The 27,188-nt window shown below is 40.1% G+C and overlaps 1 protein-coding gene across 2 annotated transcripts in view; it reads right to left on the bottom strand.

Moving 5' to 3' along the window:
* Positions 1 to 1,842: 1,842 nt before the first annotated feature.
* nxph1 (neurexophilin 1) overlaps positions 1,843 to 27,188 on the bottom strand; it is a 37,640-nt gene continuing 12,294 nt past the window's right edge. Inside the window, exons 2-3 of one of the 2 annotated variants that reach the window (XM_040189038.2) lie at positions 14,861 to 15,029; positions 1,843 to 3,821 (exon numbers count right to left, since the gene is read on the bottom strand). In XM_040189038.2, coding sequence (XP_040044972.1) covers positions 3,066 to 3,821; positions 14,861 to 14,905 — 801 coding nt within the window. In that variant the 5' untranslated portion in view covers positions 14,906 to 15,029 and the 3' untranslated portion in view covers positions 1,843 to 3,065. The remainder of the gene's footprint in view (positions 3,822 to 14,860; positions 15,030 to 27,188) is intronic. The other variant, XM_040189037.2, reaches the window with a different exon arrangement.

Below are 27,188 nucleotides of genomic sequence, written 5' to 3'. Positions count from 1 at the left end.
CCTTGCTGATTGTAGTATAAGTTATCCAATCAACATTTTAATCAATTGTAATCAATCAATTCTATACCATCTATATGCACATGGCTGTCAAAAGAGCCTACTGGGGAGGTGCTCAATTTGGATTTATTTGTGACTTTGGTGTATGGAGAAACCAAGTCTGAATACTTTTTTTATGTACAGGTAGGAAATAAAAAGGTTAAATTAGCTGGACCAGACCAATTCGCAGGCAATATTGGATGTATCATTTTAATTCTGGATGTTGGTTGAAAGATTGCGTCCCTGATTTTTTAGAGGGATGACATCATCAAACAGATAAATTGATCTTAATGTGACTGTGTCATGAAAACACCTGAGCATAACCTGTGGGTCTGTGGTTGGGACCCAAGTTTCACCTTTCTTGGACCCAGATCACTCCATTTTTTGTGGCTTTGGGGTAGAAAAGGGGGTTTCCGTGCTAGTGATAGTTTTAAATCAACCAATCAGGTTTCTAAAAAAACTTTTAATATTATAATAAAAATGGTTGTGAATGGTTGTTTAACCGAGATGATAGTCTAAATAACCACATAGTCTAAATAACCACATTTCAATAAAACAGTGAAGTTTTCATTTACCATCAGTCCTGATACTTCCTGCAAATATGTATATCCACCACTTTTTTACATGAGGTAAACATTTGGTCATTATGACAGAATTAGCTGCTCAGGAGTCAGCCAAGAACATCAATGTTTTTGTTTCCACATTTATATCAATCATCGGCATTAGTTTGTATGCATCTTGATCATATTTAGCATAGATTTGAATTGGCAATACCATCAAGGTAAAGCCAAATAAATGGTTCAAATAAAAAAGATGTATAATAATTATTCAAATTACAAATGTTCTGTTCACAGCCTTTACTAGTAGCCTGGTGTCCTCACCAGGATGGTCTGTTCTTGAAGACTGTGAGCTCGAAAGAAAGTGCTTCATCTTTATCAATCACTTTTAGATTTGACTAGCATTGTTTTGTTACATGCTTGCTTTTACGCGGATGCTATTTATCCATATACCATGGAACCCCTACTGGCCTGTTAAAATATAGCATTGGGGGCAAACCTTTGAAGGCAGCTCCTTAATGAGGACAGCTCTGAAAGCACCCTGTGGACCACCAATGAACACACAAACCTGGCATCCACTTTAATTACTGATAAGTTGTGAGCCAGCTAAAGGCAGTGGATTTCCCTCCCCCAGAGCCCCTAATCTGTTTAAAGCCGACAGCTGATCCTAACTGCCGAGTCGGAGGATTCAATGGCAGGTGCCACTGTGAAGTCCCAGAACAGACGCTATCAGTCTTGCATCCCAATCTCCAGAACTCCCAGAGTCTACAATACAACTTCACCGCTATGTGTCCAACTTTCTGGCACATTCGATTATTAGAAAATATCTGCGCCAAGAAATCCGGCAAAGGGCTTATGTGATTTCCACAGATGGTTTACATACATTTTACATACATACATCTTAAATACTGGGTTTTTCATGGTAGTTTCTCAATCAGTAGTTATCAATGCCATAGTGATACTTCAGACGGGCCAAACTGCATCCCGCCACATTGAAGGGTGGAAAAAAAACTTTAGGGTACAAAAGTAGTTGGTTGGTTCAGGTTAGGAAAAGTTTATGGCTTGGCTTAAAATAAATATGTTCGTTAGTTGGCTTACATATGTGGTGTTTGTTAAGTATGTAACAAAAGTATAAGTATATGATTACAATTGTTATAATTATGGGTTTAGAATGGACTTGGAATGGAGTTAGTCATTACTTACTCACTATTACAACACGAGAAAACGAAAGAAACCACGCATACCAGCATTCAATTGATAAAATTGTTCTTTAATTCATATGTACCATATCGCCAAACCTCCCCAACCCACAACCCCACCCAAAACAAATAAAATGTAATTTAATACTTTTAATATATTTAGTCAGTTTACAGCTTCTGTACATGATTGCTGATTTCAAGGAACTCACAACTAGGGCAGCAACATCATTTTCTTTGTTAGAGGAACCAAGAACGAGCATAAATGGAGTGAACAAGAGGACTTAGCATGTAAGGAGTGAACACACAGCTCATGGGGGGTATGTACAGAAGCAGGGCAATATTCTATGTACAATACAAACCATACAAATTAGGCTCTAAGATAGAGAATTCATAACATTACATTTTATATATTAAGTGACAATGAGAAAGCCCCCTCCCCCACAAACGACCTGCAGATCAATCAAACCAGGTAACCAGATATTCAATCAGCTGAGAATGAGCCAATCAAACAACAAACAACAAGCTATACGATCAGGAACACTGGAATCAGCTGAAGATTGAGAGTGTGACAGTGACTGAGCACATTAAATAATTTTCTCTCCAAACCTGAGAAGGAAGCCTGGTCAGATCTAGCTCACCCCTAGAAAGGTAAGACCACCTTATATCGCCACAAGCATGAGACGCCCATCAAATTCCTCCTGTCAGCCACCTTGCAGGTTTAATAAAAAGGAGGTTTTTTTTATTCTTCTTAGATGAGGAAATTCATTTTGTTTTCCAGTTATAAAGGATAAACTGCAGAGCGTAAATAGCACAGCAGGAGTGAACAGTTTATATTGTGTTGTCCGGGCTTATATACTAAAAGAGGAAAACCAAGTTAGTTAGTTTGAAAAGAAGTGTGTTGTTAAAATAATGCAAACAACGGCAGAGTTCAAAAGTTATCCCAAAATGATACAAAAATGCTGTTTTTTTACACAACAGTGACAGAACATAACTCAGGAACAAAATTCTAACTGCTAATTATGATTGTAATCAGTTTTTGGGGTCATTTTAAGCACTTGACAGTCTTATATACCACCTTTTCACTTAAAAGTGAATGAACTCTGCAAAATTCTGAACATTGAAGTTGTCGAAGTAGTTAGGATAGCTGACTCTGTGATATGGAAATGGTTAGGGACAGTAAGGCTAACATACACATTTCTCTGGGATGGGTAGAAGTCCCAGTCTGTGCTACACTTGTCCAGTTTTCAGTATATGAGCCAACATTATATGAACATCAGCCGGAGGGGAAGTAGGGAGTGTCACTGTGGTAGTTATAGTCTGGGCAAACTTTCTGCACCAGTTTGTAGTCGGTGCTGTAGAAGGAAATAAAGATGCAGATGACTTTGAAAGGTTTGGAGCAGAGCCAGGAGACGTGGCTCTGGGTCTGCTCCTGGTAGCAGGTCTTGGATGGGTCGAAGTTGCAGAGTGTGTTTTTGGCACCCTTCTCCACCTTCTCGTACTCTATGCGGCAGTTGAAGGACTTTGAGTCCTTTGCATCGATGACAGACTGCTGTGCAGCCACGTCAAACTCCACTATTTTGGTGGGAGGTACCAGGCTGACGGACACGTTGCCCTGGCCTGTGGAGTTATGGCGGAAGTAGACACTGAAGGTGCCATTGCCATGATCCACAATCTTACCAGTGATGAGCAGGTTGAGTTTGACGGTTTTGATGTTAGAGTGGAAGTCCCCCCAGCCGAACATCTTCTTGAACTTCCCCGTCTTAACCATTGGCCGTCGTTTAGCCCGAGGCCGCGAGTCCTGCAAGTCCGTAGTGTTCCTCAGCCAGTCCCACAGGTCCTGCTCAGAGTAGGGCTCTGGAGTATCATAGCGGAGGTCCAAGGCTGTGCTGTTCTCCTTACCATGTAGAGTCTGTGACAGCAGCCTACTGATGGACATATCCTTACTGCTTCCTGTCCATATATGCTTGAGTGTGGATTTGGGGCTTCCTGACTTGACAATGTCCGACTTTGAGGCGTGGGCATTTGTAACCTGTGGAGAGAAAAAAAGAATCTGGTTGGCCATATATCTTTTCAACTTGAACTTTTTCTGGAATTCTAATTTGGTATTTAATATAGGTGAAATTAAGATGTATTTTAGTTGTAATTCATCAATTTCAATACATTGTCACCATTGTGTTCAAGTTTGTAACCGTTGAAGAAGATCAGTAAATATTTTCTCAATCTTACATGTAGGTCTTCTTTTCTGGCCATGAAATGATCAAGGAATGAATTAGAGAAAATGTATACTAATATATATATATATATATATATAAATAATTCCTCTTGCTGGTACATTACTGTGTTACTATGTTGCATAAGTGGAACAGCATAAAAAGGTAGGACTGTGCATTATGTCGTGTGCATTCATGTGCATCCTTGTTTGGGTGTAGGCCGAGTACAACACACATCTAAGACACTGATGTTTATCTATCCAATACATGATTGAGTCCGCACTGACTATAGGTGAATTGTCTGTTATTACTAAGGGGTAGATAGGGGTCCCAGTGCCACCAGCCACACCTTCCACAAGTTTTAGTATATAATAGTTCTGTTGAATTTTAAGCAGGTCGGTGGGAAGAAGGTCTCAGTTTAAGGGCCAATACAGGAGGTGAAAGGGTGCGTCGTGAGATTAATTACTTCTCTGTATTGTCTGTACCAATTCTGGAAATTTTGATCTTCACATTTGGGCATGTCATATTCCTCTAGATTGACCAATCAAATGTTTTCCATGGTGGGCAGAGATCTATCATTGCTAAAAGGTTCAATGTATAAATGGTGACAAAAGACAGATCCTAATAGTGAAGCAAGCTGACTTAGAAATAGAATGCAGCAATCAAAGTAAGCCCTATTCTTCCCATATATTTCCTGTGACAAGGAGAAGTAGTGTGTGGCTCCCAGATATATGCAGTGCTTATTCAGGGGTTAAAGAGTGGACTATTAAGTAAAGAGTGGCCCCTGAATGGAAGATTGATGAAACCTAGGGTTTTCACCATTCAGTGGCGATGAGTGGAATGAAGCTGATACATGCCCGGTGGACTTATGTGACATTGATTGCCTGAGTTCTACTGTAAGACGTGACAGCAGATCTGTCTTTCTAAGGTTTTTCACATTTTGTGGTTTCCCCACAGGATCGATACTTGTAAAATAAGGTTTCGGTACCAATCAGTTAGAATTGAATTGCCTCACAGTGAGTCTCTTAACAGCAGGGGGTGCAGGGTAAGCAATACACAGGGTGAATATATAGCCTACCTATACTGTAAAATATGCAACAGACATGCAAGAACATTTATATCAATATATGATTCTGAGAGGAATGTTGACATGTAAGATAAAAACTGATGAATCATACATCTTATATGAACAGTGATTGTGTTTAAATACATCTGCTTCTGGCTCAACTTGTAACAATGTCCTTACAATAATTCATTATTTTAACAATTGTATGTGTAAGTCTCTTTTCTTTTTTTTTGCTAGATCAGTTGACCTGTCCACGCAAATTCCTCAGACCTCCGACTTCTTCTATGCAACTATAGGTAAAACATATTGGCATGAAAATGCCATTCATCCGGATTGATTCAGTTTACCTGCCATCAAACTAAATTTGCATTCTGGTAACGAAGTAACCACCATAAATTAGTATGATTCAATCAAATGATCAAATTAGCATTAGCATCTCACGCTTATAATTTCCCAGTTCCAAATCAGTTAATAGAACTTTATCTGGAAAAATGTAAAAGTGAATGAAATGTATTATACCCCGACCTAATTGTGCACTAAGTAGACTAAAAAAAATAAGGCCCCTACCACAGAGAATGTGAACTACATTTAACTTGAGGAAAAAAAGGGAAGAATCAAAAAGAAGCTGACTGAAGTTAGCAGCCCACTCAGTGGAGCTAAAGAGGGTCTCAGGGGATCTATCTTTAGCTTCAAGGGCTGGGCTCTGAGAGCCCTTTGCTGCGTAAGGAAGACACACTCAGCAATCATTTCCTATTCAAATAGGTGAGGTGGCCTTCTCATACTGAAGAATAGCGGACGGTGGGGGGTAAAGATTATGTTGGTGAAGATCTATGGTAATGTGACTCACTGTTTATGTATGGTCCCTTTCCTCACATTGGATACAATATAATTGATTAAAAAATAACATAAAATACAGAAGACAAAGTAGTTCAGATGCAGTTGCTTTAAAGCAACTAGTTATTTTCTTTCAGCCTAATGCTCTCGGAGAGAGTTCTTGTAATTGTGGGTACCTCAAGAAAACAACATAAACACTGAGACAACCAGGATCAGACAATATTTTTTTGATCCTAACAGCAGTAGCAGATGATTGAAGATACTTTACTCCAGTCTTCTAGCAAGTAAGTATAAATTGAGCCTTTTGATTGCCTCTCAACGGCTCTCCACATGAAGCCGACTGGGTTGGCGGTGTGTAGCTAACCGTGCCGACTGTAAGTGTAGATTTGACCGTGGTTGGCTACATATGGAAAGTTGCATGTCATGAGTTACGACAAACAAAGACTGTAAGTAATGGCAGAGGCAATTGGAGGCAAAACATTAGATATTTCAAACATGGGAGGGCGGCATTAACGAGCTATGCTAAAGGTAGCAGACATCAATGTGCCGCTGCTAGCGAAGCTACTACAGAAACCCCCATCAGAAGGTGACTGTAGCGAAGTGGATAATTGTAAACATAAAAACAGACTTTCTTGGTGCCTAATTAAATGGTAGGGGAAACACTGTGTATGCCTTGGAATTCTCATTGTTAGTTTCACACAATTTTTGGTCATGGAAATTTTGTTTGAAGTCATGGAAATCCATTGGTCAAAATGTGTGTAAACCCTGAGATAAATTTATTGATTTAAGGATTCCCTATTGCCACACGGCCACCGGCAAAACGCTGCCGGCTCCATTTGCGTCATGCGAAGTGTGTAGTGCCACATAGTGGGATGAAATCCTGAACCGGGAAACTGTTTAATTAAATTGAATGTTTGTTTGCCAACTTCAAAAGACTTTTATTCTGGTCTCCATATTTCTGTGTGTGTGGTTAGGTATGACTTTGGTTAGCCCGTTGCACAAAGAACCAAGATCACATTTGATGTTGGAAGCTTGTTGTTGAAGAAGAAAAACTGTAATACTGAATTGTTTTCAAGGATATCAACAAAGGCCCACAGTTTGTGATACTGCGACTATATAAATCTGGCAATATTCTCATACCATATAAGCTCTATCACCGGTGGTACCTCATTCAGTGATTGATGGTGACTGAAATGACTTATATTGATATATTAATGATGAAAAATGTCACCGAATTACTTGAACGAGAGTGCATATTATCTGCAGTAATAACTAGCACGGTGTGGTTTTATTTCCTGTCTTATATTAGTTTTCTGCTTCTTGTCTCCCTGGGTAACTTTACTTCCTGCCTGGTCCTGTCATCGCCCTGTAATTGTCTGATTGTTTCCACCTGTGTCCAATCACCTGCACCTCCCTAGTGTATTTAAGCTGTGTGTCTCTTGTGTCACTTGTCGCGTCATTGTCTATCGTCATGGATGTTCTCGATTCCTGTGTGCCTTTTTCCCCCAGTTCCTGTGTGTGTTTGGCCTTTGCTTTTTGCCTTTTTGACGATTAAAGTCCTTTTGCTTTCGACGCCTGTGTTTGAGTCCAGCCTTCCCACGCATTCCCTGACAATAACATATAACAATCAAAGAGCATGGCTGTTTATTTGTACTCATTGTTTGTTGTGTCCAATAGGTGGGCTCTATATGTAGCAAATACACACTTCTCAGCATGTTTCAGGGCCAAGGGCTAGCGGGTCTGCTGGATCCTGAAGCTGCCAGCTGTCGTGGGCTAAACCTTAGGGAACTGTGCATCTGGTAAACCGGAGGACTCGCAGGTACCTGATTCCTTGCCAGACAGCCATTTGTCCCCCCCAGGCAAGGAAGACTGCTGGCCCAGGCAGGAAGCACCGTCTCTGTCTGCTCTAGTTCTGCAACTCACTTGTTGAAGTTGCTGCAAACTTCCCAATTAAACGAGCAACCCAATTTTGGTTCATTCAGCAACAAGCCGGTCCTGGTTAATACTTAATGGTACGCTCTATTCTTTTTACCTCACTGTGCCACAGTGTTAATTTCGTCAACGAAAACTATGACAAAAATCTTTCTGTTCTCTGGCGACGGTAGGCAGCGTTTCCTCGGCTGACGCTCCGTTAGATCCCTGGTCCTAATGAAGTTGTTACACCTTTGCCAATTTGTTAAATTGCCTTACAAATAAATGCTTTGCTATTTGTTAAAATCCAAATCCTTTCATGTAATGATGTTTCACATGTCATTTATATTCGCTCACACAAACACTTCAACCATTTGTTCTTGGCCCGGCTCCTCCGTCACATTTTACAACCCATTGTGGCCTGCGAGTCAAAAAGTTTGCCGACCCCTGCTATAGACCTGTCCTAGGAGGGACATCTAACGGACAACCAAGTACTGCAAGCTAGACTATTATGCAGTTGTAGACACAACACAGGGGGTCCCTGGGCCTGAGAAGGGAAGAAAAGGAGTTTAATATGGCTAAATGTGGCTAAAACTAATTACATTTTAGTTTAGTTTTCGTTGACTAAAACTAGACTAAAACTAAGAAAGATTAAAATGACTAAATGTGACTAAAACTAATATGCATTTTTTGTCTAAAGACTAAGACTAAGACTAAATCAAAAATAGCTGCCAAAATTAACACTGCAGTGCCAAACAACTTTTTTTGTCTTCAGTTGGTCCATCTGTATCTGTCAAATAATTTACTATATAGTTACATGGGACGGGTGTTATATACATTCAAGTATTAAAATCACAGGATACAAAAGTTCTGAGCTGAACCCATAGCAAGAAAAATAAATATCAAATGAAAATAATGTTAAGTCGATATGTTAATTTCCTTGATACTGATGTTTTTTTTCTTTGTGTTTCAAAGTAGAACATTATTTTTATGTGAATTCCAGAAACCAACCCTGTCCCTAAATGCAATGCAATGACTGCATGCTTACATTTGAATGCTTTTTAAGTTTCTTTCTTTGGGGGAGACACGCCTTCTGTTTCCATTTTCTCCCATTCTTTTCGTAACCCTTGACCTTTTGGCCTGAGCTGGGCTTGAGCTAAAACACTATAAAGTGGTCATTTCGATGCCATAGCTGTTTCCAGTCACAGGTCATTGGCTAGAGCAGGGGTGTCAAACTCAATCACAGACAGGGACGTCATTCAAAACGGGGACTACGTTGAGGGCCAAAAAGGTCTAATTTGCATAATTGCAAAAAGTGACTAAAAAAGGCATGTACTTTCTTTTGTTTATTTTTATTTTTTAATTTTGCCATTCAAATCAGCCATTTCTTTTTATGGTGCCCATTGTTAATCACTGTCATACCAGAGGTATTGTCAGTCTGTATACTTAGAGGTTTCTCTGTTTTGAGAGAAATACATCTCTTCTTCCCACTCTGAGGCCATGCACAGTGCAGTTTGTGACCAAAGAAGTCGTCTGCTCCTCAGCTCTGTCTGCAGCAAGGGCTGCTCAGCGATTATAGCGTGACACACGCGTCTGTGAGTACTTTGGGCTGGTTCACGGTCTCACCTGTTTGTTAAGTCAGTAACAGAGGATGGGATGAGCTTTCAGAGTGACAACAGTAGAGAAGTTGCTAGATTAGTCGCTAGTAACTTTTGCAGGGCCTTCTGGAACTTTTAGCATCAGCCTGTGTGCGTCCTATTGACTGGCGGGCCAGTTATTAGAGACAAATGACAGTTTCTTGCGGGACGGATAAATTGTACCGTGCCGTGAGTTAAATATGTCTGAGCTAGAGGGTGTATCACAGTGTTTGTGACAGGTTCTGTGAGGGATAAGCTGTTGACACTGATTAGTAGAGAAACTCAATACAAATTAAGATAACCAGCTGGATATAATATGAGTGTAAATAAAAAAAGTTATACAGGCCAATGGGTTTGGCTTTACAAGGCACCTTAAAAGAATTTTACCCTGTGCAGCTGAATGTAATGTATGTATGTATGTATTGGTTTAGTACAGTATTATGTAAATGCTTTCATACACTTATACAGGCGTTTAATCAGTCACTCATAGAGATTATCATGTTTAAAATAATCAAGACCAACAACATGACAATTATGATCCCCCATTAAGTAAATATGAGTTCAACACAGGGTCGCTTGTAGTTAATGGTGAGGACATGTTACTCTGCTAAGATTTAAGAAATTAAATATTCAACATAGCGTTTCCTTTCAATGTGTTGCTGTGCCAGGATATTGCATGGGCTAACACACGCTTACCACAATTTGTGACTGTGGTGGAGGGGCGTGGTTAGCTCAGCTGCAGGGGGGAGAGCGGGGGAGTGGTTCAGGGGACGGTGCTGGTAGGTAAGGAGTAAGCAGGTGGGAATAATCTGCACTGATTGTCTCCTATAAAAGCAGTGAGCAGGCTCCAGGTCGGGGAAACGTGAGCTGAGCAGAGCGGAGCGGAGCGGAGCCCGAGAGCAGAACACAGCCGGACAGAGCACAGCCGGACAGAGCGGAGCCGAGCGTGCACGACGAGCGACCTCATTCCTGCTCACTGCCCTCCCCTTTTGAGAATAAAGACTGGTTTCTCTCATCGTGCGTCTTTACGGAACCCGCCGGTGGTAGCGCTATCACGGCTACAGTGACTCACTGCTAACTTCAGAAGTTAGGATGGCACTGGTTCCCTTCACAAAAGCCAATGGGATTTTTCCCTTGGATTTTGGATTATTGCAGAAGATTTTGCTGTCAAACTGACTTTTACAATGCCCTTTTGTTATTTTTGAAGCGTGAATGTATTATATCAACATATATCAATGTTCCCTTTACTAACCCTCTGCAAAGGCAGCGTATTTTTTTCCCTCTATTATAAAACATTAATTCAATCAATATATCCTGAATAAGAAGTTGATCCCAACATCAGTTAGAGTACTCCACTTCTTCACCCATTGCACTTGTATAACATTGATAAACTCACAAGTTATTAAAAAAGTCAACATTAATGCAGCAGAATCATATGTGTCATGAACCGGGTATCCTCCTCCTTTTTTACTTTCCAACCCTTTCCTCACTTACACACACACACTTAATTACACCTGCTCATGCATTCCCAGCTGCTTCTCATTCTCTCATCTTGTCATCCTCTCTTCCCCTCACCTGTTCCTACTTTCTGTAATTAGACGCTCCATTTCTAGCCTACCTCTTCCCCTTGTTCTCCGCCAGAGTATTAACTACGCACCTGACGTACCTGTACCTGCTGTCCCGTATCCTCTGCCCTGCCCTGCCGGTTCGTGCTTTACTGTGTTGTCCGAGTCCTAACCTCTGTTCCTCCCAGCCTCCCGTTTGACGTGGGTGGCCTGCTGGAGCGCTCTTCCCTCGCCCTGGAACTAGTTAGTTCCATTTTTTGCCTTGGACATTCTAAGTTGATTAAAACAGACTTTACCTGCCCTTGCCTTTGGGTCATCTCTCCTCCACACACACAGCAATTGGTTATTGTTGTTATTCCTTACATTGTGCTACCTCATCAAATCAATGATCCTACATTTTACACAATACGACCCGTCAGATGGGGTTCTAATGTGTAAAGTTATATAGAAGCACCTAACCTGGAGCCTATCCAGCTTACAGCAGAGATGAGAGGGCAACAGAGGTTTTGGTAAACAAAATTTATTCAATCAACCACAGACGTGGAGTACTCAGCCCCAACACACACTGTCTCAAATGACATCACTTTAAGGCTTTACACAGCTCCCTCTGGAGCCTCAAAAGGCTTTCCACCTTCAGTCACATTGAACTTTGGTAAGGGAACAGGGTGATACTACAAAGTCTTAAATATACTAACAAATCTGCATTACTTGGATTGTCACAATCCTTTTGTGACCCAAGAAATCAACCTCACGATCAGATCTTTGACCCTGGGACACTAATGTCACCCATGCAATTGTGTTCACTTAATTTCATTGAGTTGCTGCTGTCTGAGTTGCGTAGGTCCTTGGGTAGCTTCATGTCACTGGTAGGCGTGTTACCCTGCTCCCATTCCTTTTTTTATTCAATAAGCACCTGTTCAATGCAGGAGACTCACTTGTATATGGGAAAATAAAATAAGAGTACTTCAATTTGCCATGTATTTTTGTGTTTATTATGCCTAACATTTTGACAGAGTTACTAACTTTAACGTTAGTATAGTTACCAACTCGATGTACTGTAAAATATAGAAAGAAAAACATTAATTTGTGTTTACATTTAAATCTCAAACTTAAAACATCATCGAACTTTACAGAACATAAAAAGCGCCTAAAAGTAAAAAATCACTGGCATCACACCTACCAAAATAAAGAAATCCATCTTTACACCTACCTTCAAGAACACTTGATGTTTAATTTGGATACACAGTATCGATACAGAGTCATCCACATATATTTATCCCTGGTGCCCTAAATTAGTGGTACCCAAACCTTTTCTGTCAGGGACCCCTTTGAGGATATAGAGACATTGCCTATCCGCACCACCCCCTCTGACATAAAAATGGGTTGGTGATGGCGAGTGTTGGAACCACTGCCCTAAACTGTGCCCTTTTCAGAAGGAATTTCTATCACTTGTTCTTCTAATTAACTTGTCGCTTTTTGCTTAACACACAGGTATTATTGATGTGGCGGTGTTATTGCCAACAGCTGAAGAATGGGGCAATATATCAAACACTTGGATTGCAATCCATGTTGTGTTGTGACCTCTATGGTAATTTGAAACTCAGTGACTGGAGAAGAAAATTGCATAAGTAAAGACTGTACCAGTAAAACGTTTGTACAGACTATCTCAATAATTTTACTACTGAAGACAAAAGATCTGAGATGAGCTTCAGATATTCTGTATCCTTTGAACATTTCCGAGCAACAAAATCAGGCCAAGAGAGCTGCAAAGCAGGGCATGGATGAAAGGCTCGTCCAAGAATGAAGGCCTGAGCACTATGTGGTGCATGAAAGAATCCTCACAAAAGCTCCAGAGAATGGATAGAGAAAGGTAGAAAGAAAAAGAGGAGAATTTTAGGATGTTAGCTTTACAATAGAGGGAGAACAGGACTGAGGAGGATTGACCCTGAATATATGCACAATTAACCTCAACTTCAGCAGAGTAAGCACTAAAAAAACGAGTCTGGCTCACAGACTGTACACTCATAAGTGAACACGCTGTAAAACCCTGTAGCATATTCATTTAAGTGAGTTTCTAAAAATGTACAACTTAGGTAATTACAAAATAATGACTACAAGATTTCAGCCAGAATAAAAGAAATGCTGAACATCCTTACATTTATTGATCACGATCCATCAATACAGCAAATTAAGGACTTTTAAAATGGCTATTTCAACAACATGTTTCATCTAATAGAGTTTCCCATTTGCCAAGTATAACCTTACAAAGAGAACAAAGAACGTGGCCTGTGATGAACAGTGCAAGGCACATGTCCCCGTTAACTGTCCATCACTCCTCTGTTGCTCTCCTTAAGGTTTCTTCCTTTATTTCGGGGATATTTTCCAGTACTATTGAGGGTTCCCGGACAAAGGATGTCACATGTGTACACAGTGTAAAGCCCTCTGAGACCATTGTGATTTTGGGCTTTATAAAATAAGTTGCATTGAATTGGACATAGTTTCGAGCCATTATGAAACTCAATGTTTAAGGACTCAGTGGGTGGCTCAGGCCATCACCATTTCTGCAGTGATTGTACAGCGTACCTCGTAGTCCAGTCCAAAAACCCTTGAATATGGATGACTTTAAGTCGTCATATGATATTGGACATCCAATGAGACATGACATCTTGACATCCAAGTTTAACATGCAGGAAATTGATGCATTTTGCTCATTTGGAGGTCTTTGTTTTTGATTGAGTTACACTTCCGTCCGACGCATTTTGAACCACATGGACGGCTGCGTTCTCCTGAAGGTAAAACCTGTGTAACAAGTTGTGAAGCAGGTTTTTTGCTCTTCTGCAAAGTTAACAAACATGCCAACTTTACTGCGCTGCAAATGTATTTAAGTCATTAAGCTAACGTTAGTGTTTTTTATCATGTCGTCATGTTGTTTCATAGTTTCTGTGACAAGCTAACCTAGTTAGCTAGCTTTAGCTAAGAAACAGCAGCACACAGAGAGACCGCAATAGGGGAGAGTGGGGTAACACCTGGTAATGTGAGACACCCTCTGTATCTAGGCAACGGAACACATTGTGACCATTATATTTTCAAGCCCCTCCCATTTCCCCCTTGCTATGAAGAAGAAGAAGTTGGTGCTGGTGCTGTGGTAAGTATGTATGTATGCAATTGTATCTTGCTGTGAACTTATTCAACTGTTGTCAAAACGAAATGATTCAGGTAGAAAAATATATATCATACATGTCTATGAACTTCAAACATATAAAACCATGTGATTGATGCTAGCTGAAGATTAGTCTGAATTGCTAAGAGATGTTGTTTTTTCTAAATTGGTGGCTGTGGGGTAAAGTGAGACAAATGCTATGGGATAAAGTGTCCCCCATGTTTGTCTATCCTCAGAGTTAGGCACCTCCAGGTGCCAAAGGTGCCTCCACCAGGATGGATGAATGAAGACACCTGGCCTGAGATCCTTGATCACCCGATAGAGCACACTAGGTTCACTCCTGACCATCCTATGCTGCTAATCCTTGATAATTGTAAAGCTCACATCTCACTCAAGGCAGTGAAAAAAAACAAAGAGCAACAGTATTGGTCTGCTCACCCTTCCACCCCGCACACGCCATCGCATGCAGCCTCTCGACGTGACCGTGTATGGCCCGTTCAAGACCCTATACAGCCGAGCCCTTGATGGGTGGATGAGATCTAACCCTGGCAAAACAGTCTCCATCTACTAGATTGCAGGACTTGTGAATGAGGCCTTCTTGTCAGCAGTACACCACGGAATATCACTTCTGGTCTGATCATCACTGGGATTTTCCCATATAACCGAGATATTTTAGCGTTCGCACCTTCCTAGGTGTCAGACAGGCCAAATACTGAGCTGCAGTCTGCATCTACTGGTCCATCCACTTCAGATGATCCAAATGGTCCATCCACTTCATATGATCCGGATCGTCCACCTCCTGCAGTTGGTCCACTCCCTGCAGACGATCCACCCGCTGATGCTAATCCATCCACCTAGCATGTGGGAGAAGGTTTTCAGTCTTTTTCTTCTCTTAACAAATTTCTTCCTATTTTCCCCCATTTTGTAGGGTTTTTTAGGGAGTTTTTGTTCTGTGACAGGTAAAAGTTTGGGAGCGAAGGATCTCTGGATGTTCATGTTAACACGTTTCATCCACTCAATGGTGCAGCCATGGGGCTGACGATAAAGGCATCTCACTAAAGGTGTCATGCATTATTATGTTGGCAATATTTTATTATATTTATTGAAATATCATTTGCTTATTACTTACATCTGCTGGAGGTAATGTTTACCTTTTGATTTACTCTGCATCAAAAGTGTCATCTGAGTACATTTTCGTTGCCATAGACTCAGTTGACACTTTATCAGGTACCACATTATTCAAATTTAGAATGTTCAAAGTTAGAATGTCTTGATTTGTTGTACTGCATATTTACATACATGTAGTATCACCTCAGAATATATAGCAGTCCACTAAAACGTCTTTAATGATCTAAATATTGAAAAGTAATGAACACTTATACTATCTTCATGCTATTTCAGGATGCTGATGAAGACACTGTTTCACGGGACCTTACAAAAGATGAAAATCAACACTGTAGATTCTACAGAAACAAGACAAGTCAGAGAGTCCAGACGTCGGAAACGTGTTGGATGAACTAAAAGTTCTGACTGCAGTGAGGCACTTTTAAAGGGCTTGCTGTCTGCTGGTTGGGTTTGCGCATGCAGTCAATCTTGCACACTCAAAGAAGAAACTTAAACACATTTAAGGTGTTCCAGAAAGTTTTCCTGGAACTGGACTGTTCAAAACTGTCTCAAATGTGGTTTATGTTTGTTCAATGCTTATTAGTTGTACCTTTTAAAATTGATAAAGATGAAGTTTAGGTTTGCCTCTTGTTTTTCTGGTGTTCAGTTTTAGTATTGCTATTAGTTTTAATGCAGATTTTTTTGTGTTGTTCAGATGTATACAAACCATGCTCATTTAATGCAGATTTTCCTGTTTATACAAATTTTTGCACAAATAAATGTTAACCTCCTGTACTTACGTATGATGATCTGTTTGTTAACTTTACTACATCACCAAGATGTATTGAGTGAATTAGACATAGAATTGTGGCAATAACAAAGTAATGTTATTGAATAGATTTCAATAGATTAACAAAAAAAAGTGTGAGTTGGTGACTTATTTTATTCAGTAAATCAAATTCAATTTTTCCAAGATTAGTAGTAATATAACACTCAATTTCACTCAAATATTCAGTAGTTAAAAATTCATTTTACCCAAATAATAAGTAAATATAAACCAATTTCACCTAAAATAGTCACAAAAAATAAGCCAATTCCAATTAAAGATAAATGTAAAAAAAAATTAAATGTAATTTAAATTTCTTTATTGAGTTAACATAGGCCAATTGCACCCAAATGTACATTCATTATGAATTACTTTTGATGCTATTCTAAGTAAACAGGAATCAATTTTACTTGTGAAATTGATTTGGATTTACTAAATATCTTGTAGATTTAATTAAATTTTTCAATAACGTTTTACTCAAAGTTTTAGTAATTCAATTTTTTCTCAATTATATTATTTGACACTTTGTTAAACCACTATTGCTTGCTGCCGCACTGCTGTAAAGAGCTACTGATCTGCCCTCCCATAGATTTTATCAATAGATCTCGAAATAGATCTTGTGTCTCTTCCCCTGTACAGACGTTATGCCAAAATACCCTAAATCTTCCACCCTGAAATGTGGAGGTCATTTGGAACCAGAGTCTGCAGTAGTAATCAGTAATCTGCCGCACGACCCAATCATCTCCAGTGGCATCGCCACAACTTGATTTATATAACATCAAATAACTAATACAAATCAGGAAAACCAACACTTGAAAATGTATGTTCAACCCATGTTGTATACGCAAACATTGGGGCGGCTAGCTGTCTTGTTGTCCATCTTTATGTGGAACTGATGGTAGGTCTGAAGGTTGTTAGGAGTCATCCGCAAAGGGAAACCCCTCTTTTATAAGTTACGTTACAGATACATTGTGCAAAGAGTAGTGCAGATCAAACCCCATCCCTCTGTTCAACCAATGATGAGGCAGATCAGCATCAGGTGAGAAGGCATTTGTTGTGCAATTTGCGAAATCACAATACATATTGATATACATTCTTGAACCTATAAAAGTGAGAGAAACATGTAATGAGAATTCATTTTATTATACAAAAACTGTGTATTTCAGTCTTGGTTCAGATCATCTTTATAGATCTTAGTAAAACCTCAAATCCATTCTCACTACCAATGTCTTGGTGTTTACAAGCTTGAGATTCTGGCTGGGGATATTCAGAAGCTAATATGTCCCGAGGTACCATAAATCAAAGCCGGCTTTATTTTGTCAGCATGCAGATGGCCCAAATACACAACTCACCTCAATTAAGACCCGAGGAGGGGAGCTAGGCGGGAAAAGTGTTTGGAGAGGAAAGAGGGCACCTGTTCGCCTGTTATATTTGCGGCTCTTCTGATCAACGGCTCAGAGCTTCCCTTGAGCTGTTTCAATGCTGAATTAATGATGGCAAACAAAGCCAAAGCCCCCTCACAGCCCCTTTGTGAGTTTGTTTTCTTTCCACTTTGGTCCCTCTAAACTAATCTTCAGTGTCACACTTAATGAGATTTTCAGTTTGTAAAGTAAGTGGAGCAATAACTCCCCCAGCACTCGCCACCGTCTCCATTCCCATCATTGCCTCGAATGCTTTTAAGCAACTTCTTCTGCATCTATTCCTCCTCTTGGTAGAAGATGCATTAAGAGGGATTATTACTTAAACAAATCGCATAAATTATTCACACTGCAAGACGCAGAGCTCAAAGTACATGTTCATATTGTTGAGCTATTTCTGCAGCTTCTCCAGACAAACAATGAGTCATTTACAGTCATGAAAATTAGATAAATAAGCATATGGAAACAAATTAAAAGATGAACTCACTTTTGATCCCTTTGCCTTCTGCCAGGGCTACTTCATTTCATGTAATTAGTGTTTGATTAGTATAAAGTAAAAAATAGTGTCAACTGTTTCATTTATTCATAATCTTAGCTTATATTATTATTAGTAGTACTATTATTTACTATTTGTATTGTGGGAATCCACAGAAAAAATACAATCTAACAGGATTAATACTAGTGATCAGTGGCATTTAATTAATATTAACCAAGGTCCAGTTAGAGATAATTTAATTACGTCAAGGTGCAATGAAAGCCTTGTTGAAAGCCTTGTTGTTGACGAAGGCCTTGCTGAGATCACAGTTTAAACTAATATTTATTGTTTGTAGTATTCTTTTAATGTCTGAGCTCAACTCACAGTAGAAGGATGCAGCTTGTCCATTGCTATGAGTAATTATATGTACTTAGTGTCATTATTTTGATTAGTAATTTAGCATTAGTCTAATTCACAAGTTGGTTCAGTACATTAGAGAAAAGTGTTCAGAGAGAGTTCCCTCCTAACCCCAAACACACGCTCTTTACTACATGACAGATTTCTAGCTATATCCACTTTTTAATATCCATCGAGTACCAACACCTAGAATCTATTGGACTCAGTTAGAGGAAATCCACACTATTCACTATTCCACACAGTTTCAATACATTCAAATTGAAAAGCGTAAAATTGTCTCCAACATTTAGATGTCCTACAACTTAATAAAAGGATATTTTTAAAATTGTGATTTGTATGTAAGGAATGGGCTTGGATGGATGGAGGTAATTTGCTCAGACTGACACTCATCCAGATCCTCAGTGTAAGATCCCATACTTCTACTCAGACCCTGATATAAGCTAAATATGAATTTAGCAATATGATAGAGACCGTTCTGATGCTTTATTTGATTTGCTCTTACACACATATTGAAGTTTGTCCTTCTCTCTAGAGCAGAGATGTTGAGAGCTAAATCGGGAGAATGCTGGAGCTGACCTGGGGTCTGTCTGTGGTTGGGGAGTAACAGCAATCAGGGCAAGAAAGAGAGGACGTAGGAGCAGAGTAACATCTCCAAATATCATTACGATGGAGAATTGTTGCCCGGAATCAAATTAAACCTATAACAGCCTTTTTTTTTTACTTCCACTGAGGCAAGAACCTCATATTAAACCCACGAAAAGCTCTAATCAATATGATATAAAAGGCGAAAGCATAAATAACTCAACTAAGGCCAAAAGATGTAGTTTCAGGGTCATTCCAGCTCTTTGGCTGCCTGTGTGCATTTCAGAAAAGATTTTTAGTTGCTACTGTTCACCATTGATTTTAAGGTTATGGGGGGACATTAAAGAGGAAGAGGAAGAGGCAGAAGCCATGCATGCACATACTGTATAATGAATCAGCAATTCTAAATTAAGCCCTATCTGAAAGGGAGTGGTTGCTCAGGACATAAAAACAGTCTAACCTGTAAAGGGGTCCCATGATAAAATAATATTATATTAGAAACATACTGGTGGGTAATATTATAACAAAACCATTTCACAGCTGTCATCAAACTTGTTAGCAGAAGGCTGTTGTTTATTTGCAAAGCTGTGACAAACCCATGATATGAAATGCTATGTTCATTTTCTTGTCTTATACCCAAGATAGCGCTGCGCATGGCAGTCTCGGTACTGAGTTCCCCTGTACTCTTTCGTTTTTGTTTTTGGACAATATGCTGGTTAGGCTATTTCGCAGTGTTTCACAGAGCTTTTGGTTAGAGGAGCAACTGCTTTCCTCAGGTTTTGCGGGTGACACCGATGGGGTAAACAAACGAGCGCTTGTTAAATTGTGCCGAAGGGGATTTAGAACGGCGCTTCCATCAATATATCTGGAGAACGTCCACTCTCTGTCCAAAACGATGGATGAACTGCTGCTCTTCAACAAAGCTCACACGGACTTCAGCAGATCCCCCGCCCAGTGCTTCACTGAAACCTGGCTTAGTGAGCACCTCTGGACAGCACGCTACATCTGCCAGGGCTCAAACTTCTCCGAGTCGACCGTCCAACGGCACTGATGAGTAAGGGGAGGTAGAATATGCTTCTATATTACGAAGATTGGTGTACGGATGTCACAGATGTCAAGTTGTCAAATTTCATGTAAGCTTAAGCATGAAACTCAAATCTGATCTTCCTTTCTTTCTCAATTTTCAAAGTGAGCTAGCAGGACTCAGTAGGGATGGGAATCAATAACTTTAATTTAATCACTTTGGCAATCGCATGCCTCTGTGAGTATCAATTTGTTGAATCAATGCTAAAAAGCACAGCACTAAAAGACGAGAAGACACACCCTATTTCCTCCTCACGATGATTTTGATTTTTTTGTAACTGATCTGTGTTCAAATCGACCGAAGGAGAGCCATTTAATGTTAGTCGTGAGGTAACATCCATGGATGTTGCTTTGAGGTTACTCAAATGTGTGATGTTTTTAGGCTCTACTAGGTAATGTGTTGGGCAAAAGGGAATTATAATTAAAGTTATATAAAGTATATATAAAGTTATGATTATGTCTTCAAATGGTATCCAGTGAAATTGAGTTTTCATGAGAATCTTGAATGAATCCCAATAACTGATGAAGACAAACATTTTAGAAAGGGGGGGTATGACTTGTTTAACCTACTGTTGGCCCGACAATATAAGAAAAACTATTTTTTAAACAAACAAAATATGTCATTTATGTCTGTCGATGGTCACTGTTTACAATTCTCTGCTCAATTCTCAATTGTGGTACAAAAAAAATCAAATAAACGATTCTAGTACTAATGTTGAGCATATTTCTCTGCTCCTGAATGTTCCTTATGCATATTTAGGAATAATTCAGATAAAACAGCACCATGTCGTTTACTGTCATAGTGTGCAAAGTAGATATTATTATTATTATTATTATTAGAAGACTGGTACAAGAGATGAGGTAGATACTATTTAATAATGAAAACTGGAGAAAAACACCCTTGAATCACAGTCAAAAATGAAAAGTATTCCAAAGCCTTTTTTATTTTTGATTAATAGAATCAAAGTGACAGCCAATAGATTGCTTTTAGCCAGTCTTATCATTCTATTCCAATTAAATCCACAGCAGCTGCTTCCTTTTCAAAGCATCCTGCCAAGCTGCACTTCTTAATCACACTTCGGGTGAGGGAGTTCATTTTCATTCCAGTGACTCCAACAAAGTGCTCACCTGCATCTCAGCCCTGCAGGAGCCTAAGACAAGGGTATACAAGGCCCACCACGCTACGTCCATGTAGATTCTGAGCAAGCTCAGGTGTAAATGAATATCAGTCAGGCAGAGATTAGCCTATATAAAGCTGACTGAAGCCCCTTTTTGTGTGTTTGTGTGTGTGAGAGAGAGGTGGGGGGTTATAACCATGGCTCATTTTTGAACATCATAAGCCAGATAGGTTTATACAGGGGTTCCTCTTTTCCCGCTGCTAATGGGAAAATCAAAGTCCCGTGTCCCCTCTGAAGCCAGAGGGAGGAGGCTGCTAAGTGAACGCTGCGCTCTGGATTTAATGTCATGTCTGTCTTTCTCTCTTCGCATCATCAAAGCAGAGAAGTAGAGGAACACGAGCTATTATGCACTACCTGAGGACTAATTGGCCCTTTAATTCCATATCAGGTCCGTGCTCACTTCAGCAGCTCTGAACTGACTGAGTGGCCAAGCAACGTCATCGTATCAAAGCGTTCTGTCGAGGCATTGGATGTACCGGGGCTGTTAGAGCTATGTGCCCCCGACAGGTGTGTCTAGAAGGAATGAGCTATGTAATGGGCACATCATTGTAGACATGGGACAAACCAAAAACATATGAGATAAATTACAAATACTGTGTTAATTTAAAGGAGGCTAAGTTGAGATAATTGTCAAGAGAAAACCCATAAAATAAGGGCTGTTCTCTTTGCAATATAGTGTACTTGGACTTAAATACTTCATTGACACCAAGCAGGCTAAGCGGTTGAAGTATCTTAAGTGCTGACTGGCCACATTATAAAAACAAAAATATTAGATGAATATGACAAAAGCCTTAGACAAAATAGTTTACAATTCTCACAGCCACATTTTGTGTATGCATGGTTCAATCAAACCATGCATACACAAAATGTCTAGCAATTCAAATGAAACACGAAATCCAAAGGAGTATGAGAGTCCAAGGGGAGCCGCTGGCTTTTCCAGCCACTGGCTCCAGGTATCTTCCAACTTCCACCAATGCCTTATTCATAAGATCGTTGGTTCTCCAGCCAGTTCTCTTATTCTTGTTGCAGTATCAGATCAGTTTTATTTCATGGTCATCGGTTATATCTTTGAGCACAGAATCTGGATAATACGTTTACCCTTCCTTTTCTCACTCTCACTCCTCTCTTTGCCATGCAGCCCCTGTCAGTTGAGCTCAAAGGTGTGCTTCATTTAGGTCCTTGTTTGCCCCACCTCTTTTATTTTTGAAAACGTGGAAAAGGGCCATTCTGTGCAATATGCTAGACCTGACAAACTTCCCATTAGATCACAAAACATCCTGTGTGCAACGTTGACTGCTGGTGGGGATTGGGGACTGTGTAAAAACTGTAAAAAGTATCTCAAATCAAAAGGGTTTCACCTTCCAGGTAACGTATATGGTGAAATTATACCATCTGTAAAGGGCTGAGGGGCAGAGTAGTGAAGGGCGTGTATGTTCCAGCCAAAGGTCGGCCACCTACACCATCGGAGAATCAAGCCTATCGCGATCAGGTGTGCCAGGAGACACATCTGGACCTCATCAAGGGGGGTACAAAATGAAGGCGGAAGGAGTAGTGGGGAGAGACAGGTTGGGAGAGGACCCCAGATAGCCCGGCCTGCGTAAACTTGAGTTGATTTTGATGAACGCGGGAGATACCAGTAGTTATTTGTTTTTTTTGTTATTTTGTTTGATTAAACTGCTCCAACGACACCCTCCGCCTCTGCCTCTTGACTGCTGTGCTGCCAGTGATTCGGAATTCTCCGTGCCATCCTATTACACAGCACACTTTGACAAATATTAATGCAGACATTGGTAAATTACACACTATGAGGAAAACCAAAGTGTTGGTCAAAGAGATTTATCTAATATTGGCAAAGACACACCTCTTCAGACTATACCTTGACTTAAAAACACTAACAAATTGTAGCACTTAAATTCTACTTATAATGGTTCTTATCTATAGCAAGTTGTAAATCGGCTTGTTTGATGGAATTGCACTTGTAAGTCTTCAGTATCTTGTTTCTTATTCTTTTGAGTTTGTATCCTTATGGTTGAAATGCACTTGCAAGTCGCTTTGGGTTTGGAGCAAAAATAAGCAATGCAATTTAAACAAAAGGTGCAGAGGTTGACTTTGACTGTGTCAAGACCTTGCTTATTGTCCTTCAGCGGTGTGGGACTTTTGTTGTAGTAATGGGCATTTGAGATGCGTATTGTCTTCACCGTGTGCCTGTCAGCCTAATGCTGTGTAACATTAATCACGGTGGGCTGGAGCTGGCTACCATGTTCAGATTGATGGTAAAGGCTGGTTTTAATTGGAAAGACAAGATAAGATTGGAAGGTGTAAATGCATGTTTGTGTGTGTGTGAGAGGGTGACCGGCTGTGTGACTGAATGTGTTTGTCAATCACAAAACAGACTTAATATACTTTGTTCCTCTGTGCCACTGCAATTCATGCGCTACACCTTCCTGTTAGAGATAAATATCTTCAAGAGCATATGGGCTGGCAGTGAGAGCCGCAGACGTGGAAGGGAAGTCTGAAAGTATCGATAGACAGTCTAACTCATTGGCTCATCTAGTAAGAATATCTTGTGTTAAAGCTCTGTAATATCGGACACAACGCTACATTTAATGAACCTTACCACACTCTATAACCATTAAAGATGCATATAAAATTAAGTGTTAATCCAAGGGGAAGATGGGGATGTGTGTGGGGTGCGGGGTTACATCTCTGAAAGCAAACAGCAAGCAGCTCAGTGTTGGTACAGCAGCTGCATCAGACTGCAGCTGCAGACTGAATGGAGGTCAATTGTCTGTATGGACTGCCTATTGAAACAGATGTCCATGCACGATCGGCGAGTGTATGGAACATGTGACCTCCGAGCGGGCCTGATCCATTAATGTTATTTGTTTTTATGCGCATTAACTGTTATCTTATAAATAAATTTAGTCGTCATGAGAAAATGGTTCGAATTCACAGTTGTAGTTCCTTTTTGTGAAGGAAACATAATATATTGTCTTTTCTGTTATCCACTCAACTTTTCAGCACAAACATTTTCTGTAAGGAAATCGGTGTAATTGAATCCAATGCAACACAATGTTGTGCTTACTGTGTTCCCTCTTTCCTATCCCGTTTCATGTAGGGGTAGTTTTTGATGTGATGGTCCCGAGTTAACCTCACACTGGTTCCCTCAACAAAAAGCCAGTGTTTGTTTTCCTTTTATTGTTGTATTATTATGAAAATTAAGTTATTATGAAAATTAAGTTAAATGGCGAACTTTTACAAGTTCTTAAAAATCTTCACAAAGGAACACAACTTTTATGATTTTTGAAGCATTCAAGTTCCCCCCCTAATATCCTTCTTTGTTCAATCTCGCGCACACACACACACACATACACACACATTTATTGTTTGTTTAGATAGAAGTAGGGCTGGACGATATAGTCCAAAGTCATATCCCGGTATATTTTGGTTGGATATCGATATACGGTATATATCCCGATATTTTCTCCACATTAAAGGGAAGAAAACCTGAACGCAAATTTCAAAGCAAAGTCAAAGCCACATATGACATGTCATTAGTCGTTTAATTGAGACCAGCAATTTCAGTAAGGAGTTCAAATAAAATCAAATAAATTAAATTAAACAATAAACAAATGCTCAGCCGTTCAAATAATAATATGTAAACATAAAGTGTATAACCGGAGTATTCTTTTTGAAAACAAAGCTCCATAAGGTGCACATATAAATAAAAAAATATCTTATCGCTGGTCAATGCAAAATGGGTCACATTAGCGAGCCGGTCAGCAAGGCTCTGCCTGACTTCAGTATACATGTTTGGGAGTGCTTCTCTTGCAAAGCAGTTGCGACTGGGAAGCTCATATCTCAGGTCCATCGTTTTCAGGAGCATTTTGAATCCGACTTGTTCAACAGTTGCAACAGGGACCATGTCTTTAGCAATATGATAGGACACCGCTTTCGTTATAGTGCACCACTTGTCACTTCTCTTTTCATAAGGCACACTGCGGGAAAATGAGGTTTGCAGTGAGCTTTGTTTCGGGGCTGGAGCTTGTTCGGGTCGTTTCTGGCATGCGGCTTCTGTAGCGCGCAGTTTCACACTCTTCGTATTGCAGTTTGTGCCGTTGTTATAGGTGGTGAAAAAGATTTGAAGTGCTTCCACCCCTGGCTGTAACCTGTTTATGGCACTCCCTACATATAATGTTATTTTGTTTCTCATCGGATAATTTAAATCCGAACCATCTCCAAATTACTGAGCCACTGCTTTTTTTTTTACGAACCAATTCCTCCTCCTCCTCCGCACGCTGCGTAGACGTTGTTGCTTCCTCCATGTTTGGTGAAGTGTGTGTCCCTGCCCCTCCCCCCTCTGCGGGTGAAAGAGGATTGGCGGGGCGAGGGCGAGAAGCAGTGCAGAGAGCCCCGGGTCGGCAGCTTGCTAGCAGAGCGCAAATTGAAATATATCGATGTATGCGAAATTGTCTAATTCCATATCCCATTAATAAATATATCGATATATTCGTTTATACCGATATATCGCCCAGCCGTAGATAGAAGGTTTAAAATCGTCTCGTAAGGATTGTTGGTTGTAGATATAATTCATCTGGATCTATGTTTCTGAAATTCAATAAACTCTGTTATACCTTAAAGAATGTTTTTCCCGTGTTAACATGTGTTTGTACGGTGGTGACAATCGGTACATATAGCCCAGTGCTCAATGTTAAACCTTCAAAATTCTTTAGTCTTCAGGAGTGAATATCAGTTATGAGACTTGAATTATAGTATTGGTTATTGTTCCATGTTAGCTCAGGTCCCCCGTTATTCTATTGATGTCAATAACTTAGTTACACACTTGCTATTAACTAAATACGACCTCCTGCCGTTCCCAACATTAAGATACGTCTTACAGGGTAACAATGGAGCAGTGACTGGATTGCAATGATTTATTAGCCACGCTCCCGAGGGATATGATTAAAAACATTTCCTGATTAAATGATTACATGATTAAAACATTCAGCCAAATACACACACGTCCCTCTAAGTTGACAAAGACATTGGTTAAAGAGCTGGTGCTAATGTGTTATAAGTTATTGTACAGGATTCCTGATTGACAAGTGCTATTTTACGTGGGTGACTAAGAGCAGTAGGGTGAGCACGAGGGGCTTTTAAGAAGTGACGCACAGGTTGAATATGGGGAAGAAGATCCCGTCTTCCTCTTACAAGCCAGCAAGTTGTTAAAGACTCTTTCATCTGTCAATCACTGCTCGGCATGCGGGCACACACACGCTGTCATTTCACATGGTTTCCTGCCCCATCCTCTCCTCCTGCTCATGCAGCCTAAACACATTTATGCTGACTGTACGGAATGCAGAAGCCATCTATCCATTCATCTGCAAACCGCTTATCCTGCACATAGGGTCACGGGGGGGGGGGGCTGGAGTCTATCCCAGCCAACTTCGGGCAATAGGAATGCAGAAGCAAACAAATTAAATGCATTTCTTCTTTTTCTCTGTGAACGCCTTTTCTGCCTGGGCTATTAACATGAGACTCTGAGCCAATGGGTTTTGAAATTTCAGCCGAGTCGAAAATATAAACTTGGGTTATATTGGAGAATGTGCGAATGGGAGACATTCTGCAAGAGCAGTGGTAGAGCCAGCTCTATTTACTGCTGGGATCATTACTCAAAAAGTAATTTCTACTATTTATTATCGTTTGGTAGCAGTGAATCATGATATTCCAGCTCTACTGCGATATTTCTCATCAGTTAAATTATGTTATACTTTCAAAACATTGATTAAATAATACTGAAAGTAATCACACCGTACGCAGCCCCCTTATCGGAAATTTGGTTCGCGGCCGTTCTTTAAGTTGCGATGGTGGTGGCGGCAAGCCAGACCAGCTGAGACCCACTGTTCTAAATAATGTGACTGAATGGTCAT

This window comes from Gasterosteus aculeatus, chromosome 10 (assembly GCF_964276395.1).
Source record: "Gasterosteus aculeatus chromosome 10, fGasAcu3.hap1.1, whole genome shotgun sequence".
Classification (NCBI taxonomy): Eukaryota; Metazoa; Chordata; class Actinopteri; order Perciformes; family Gasterosteidae; genus Gasterosteus; species Gasterosteus aculeatus.
This window is presented reverse-complemented; position numbering and strand designations above follow the sequence as displayed.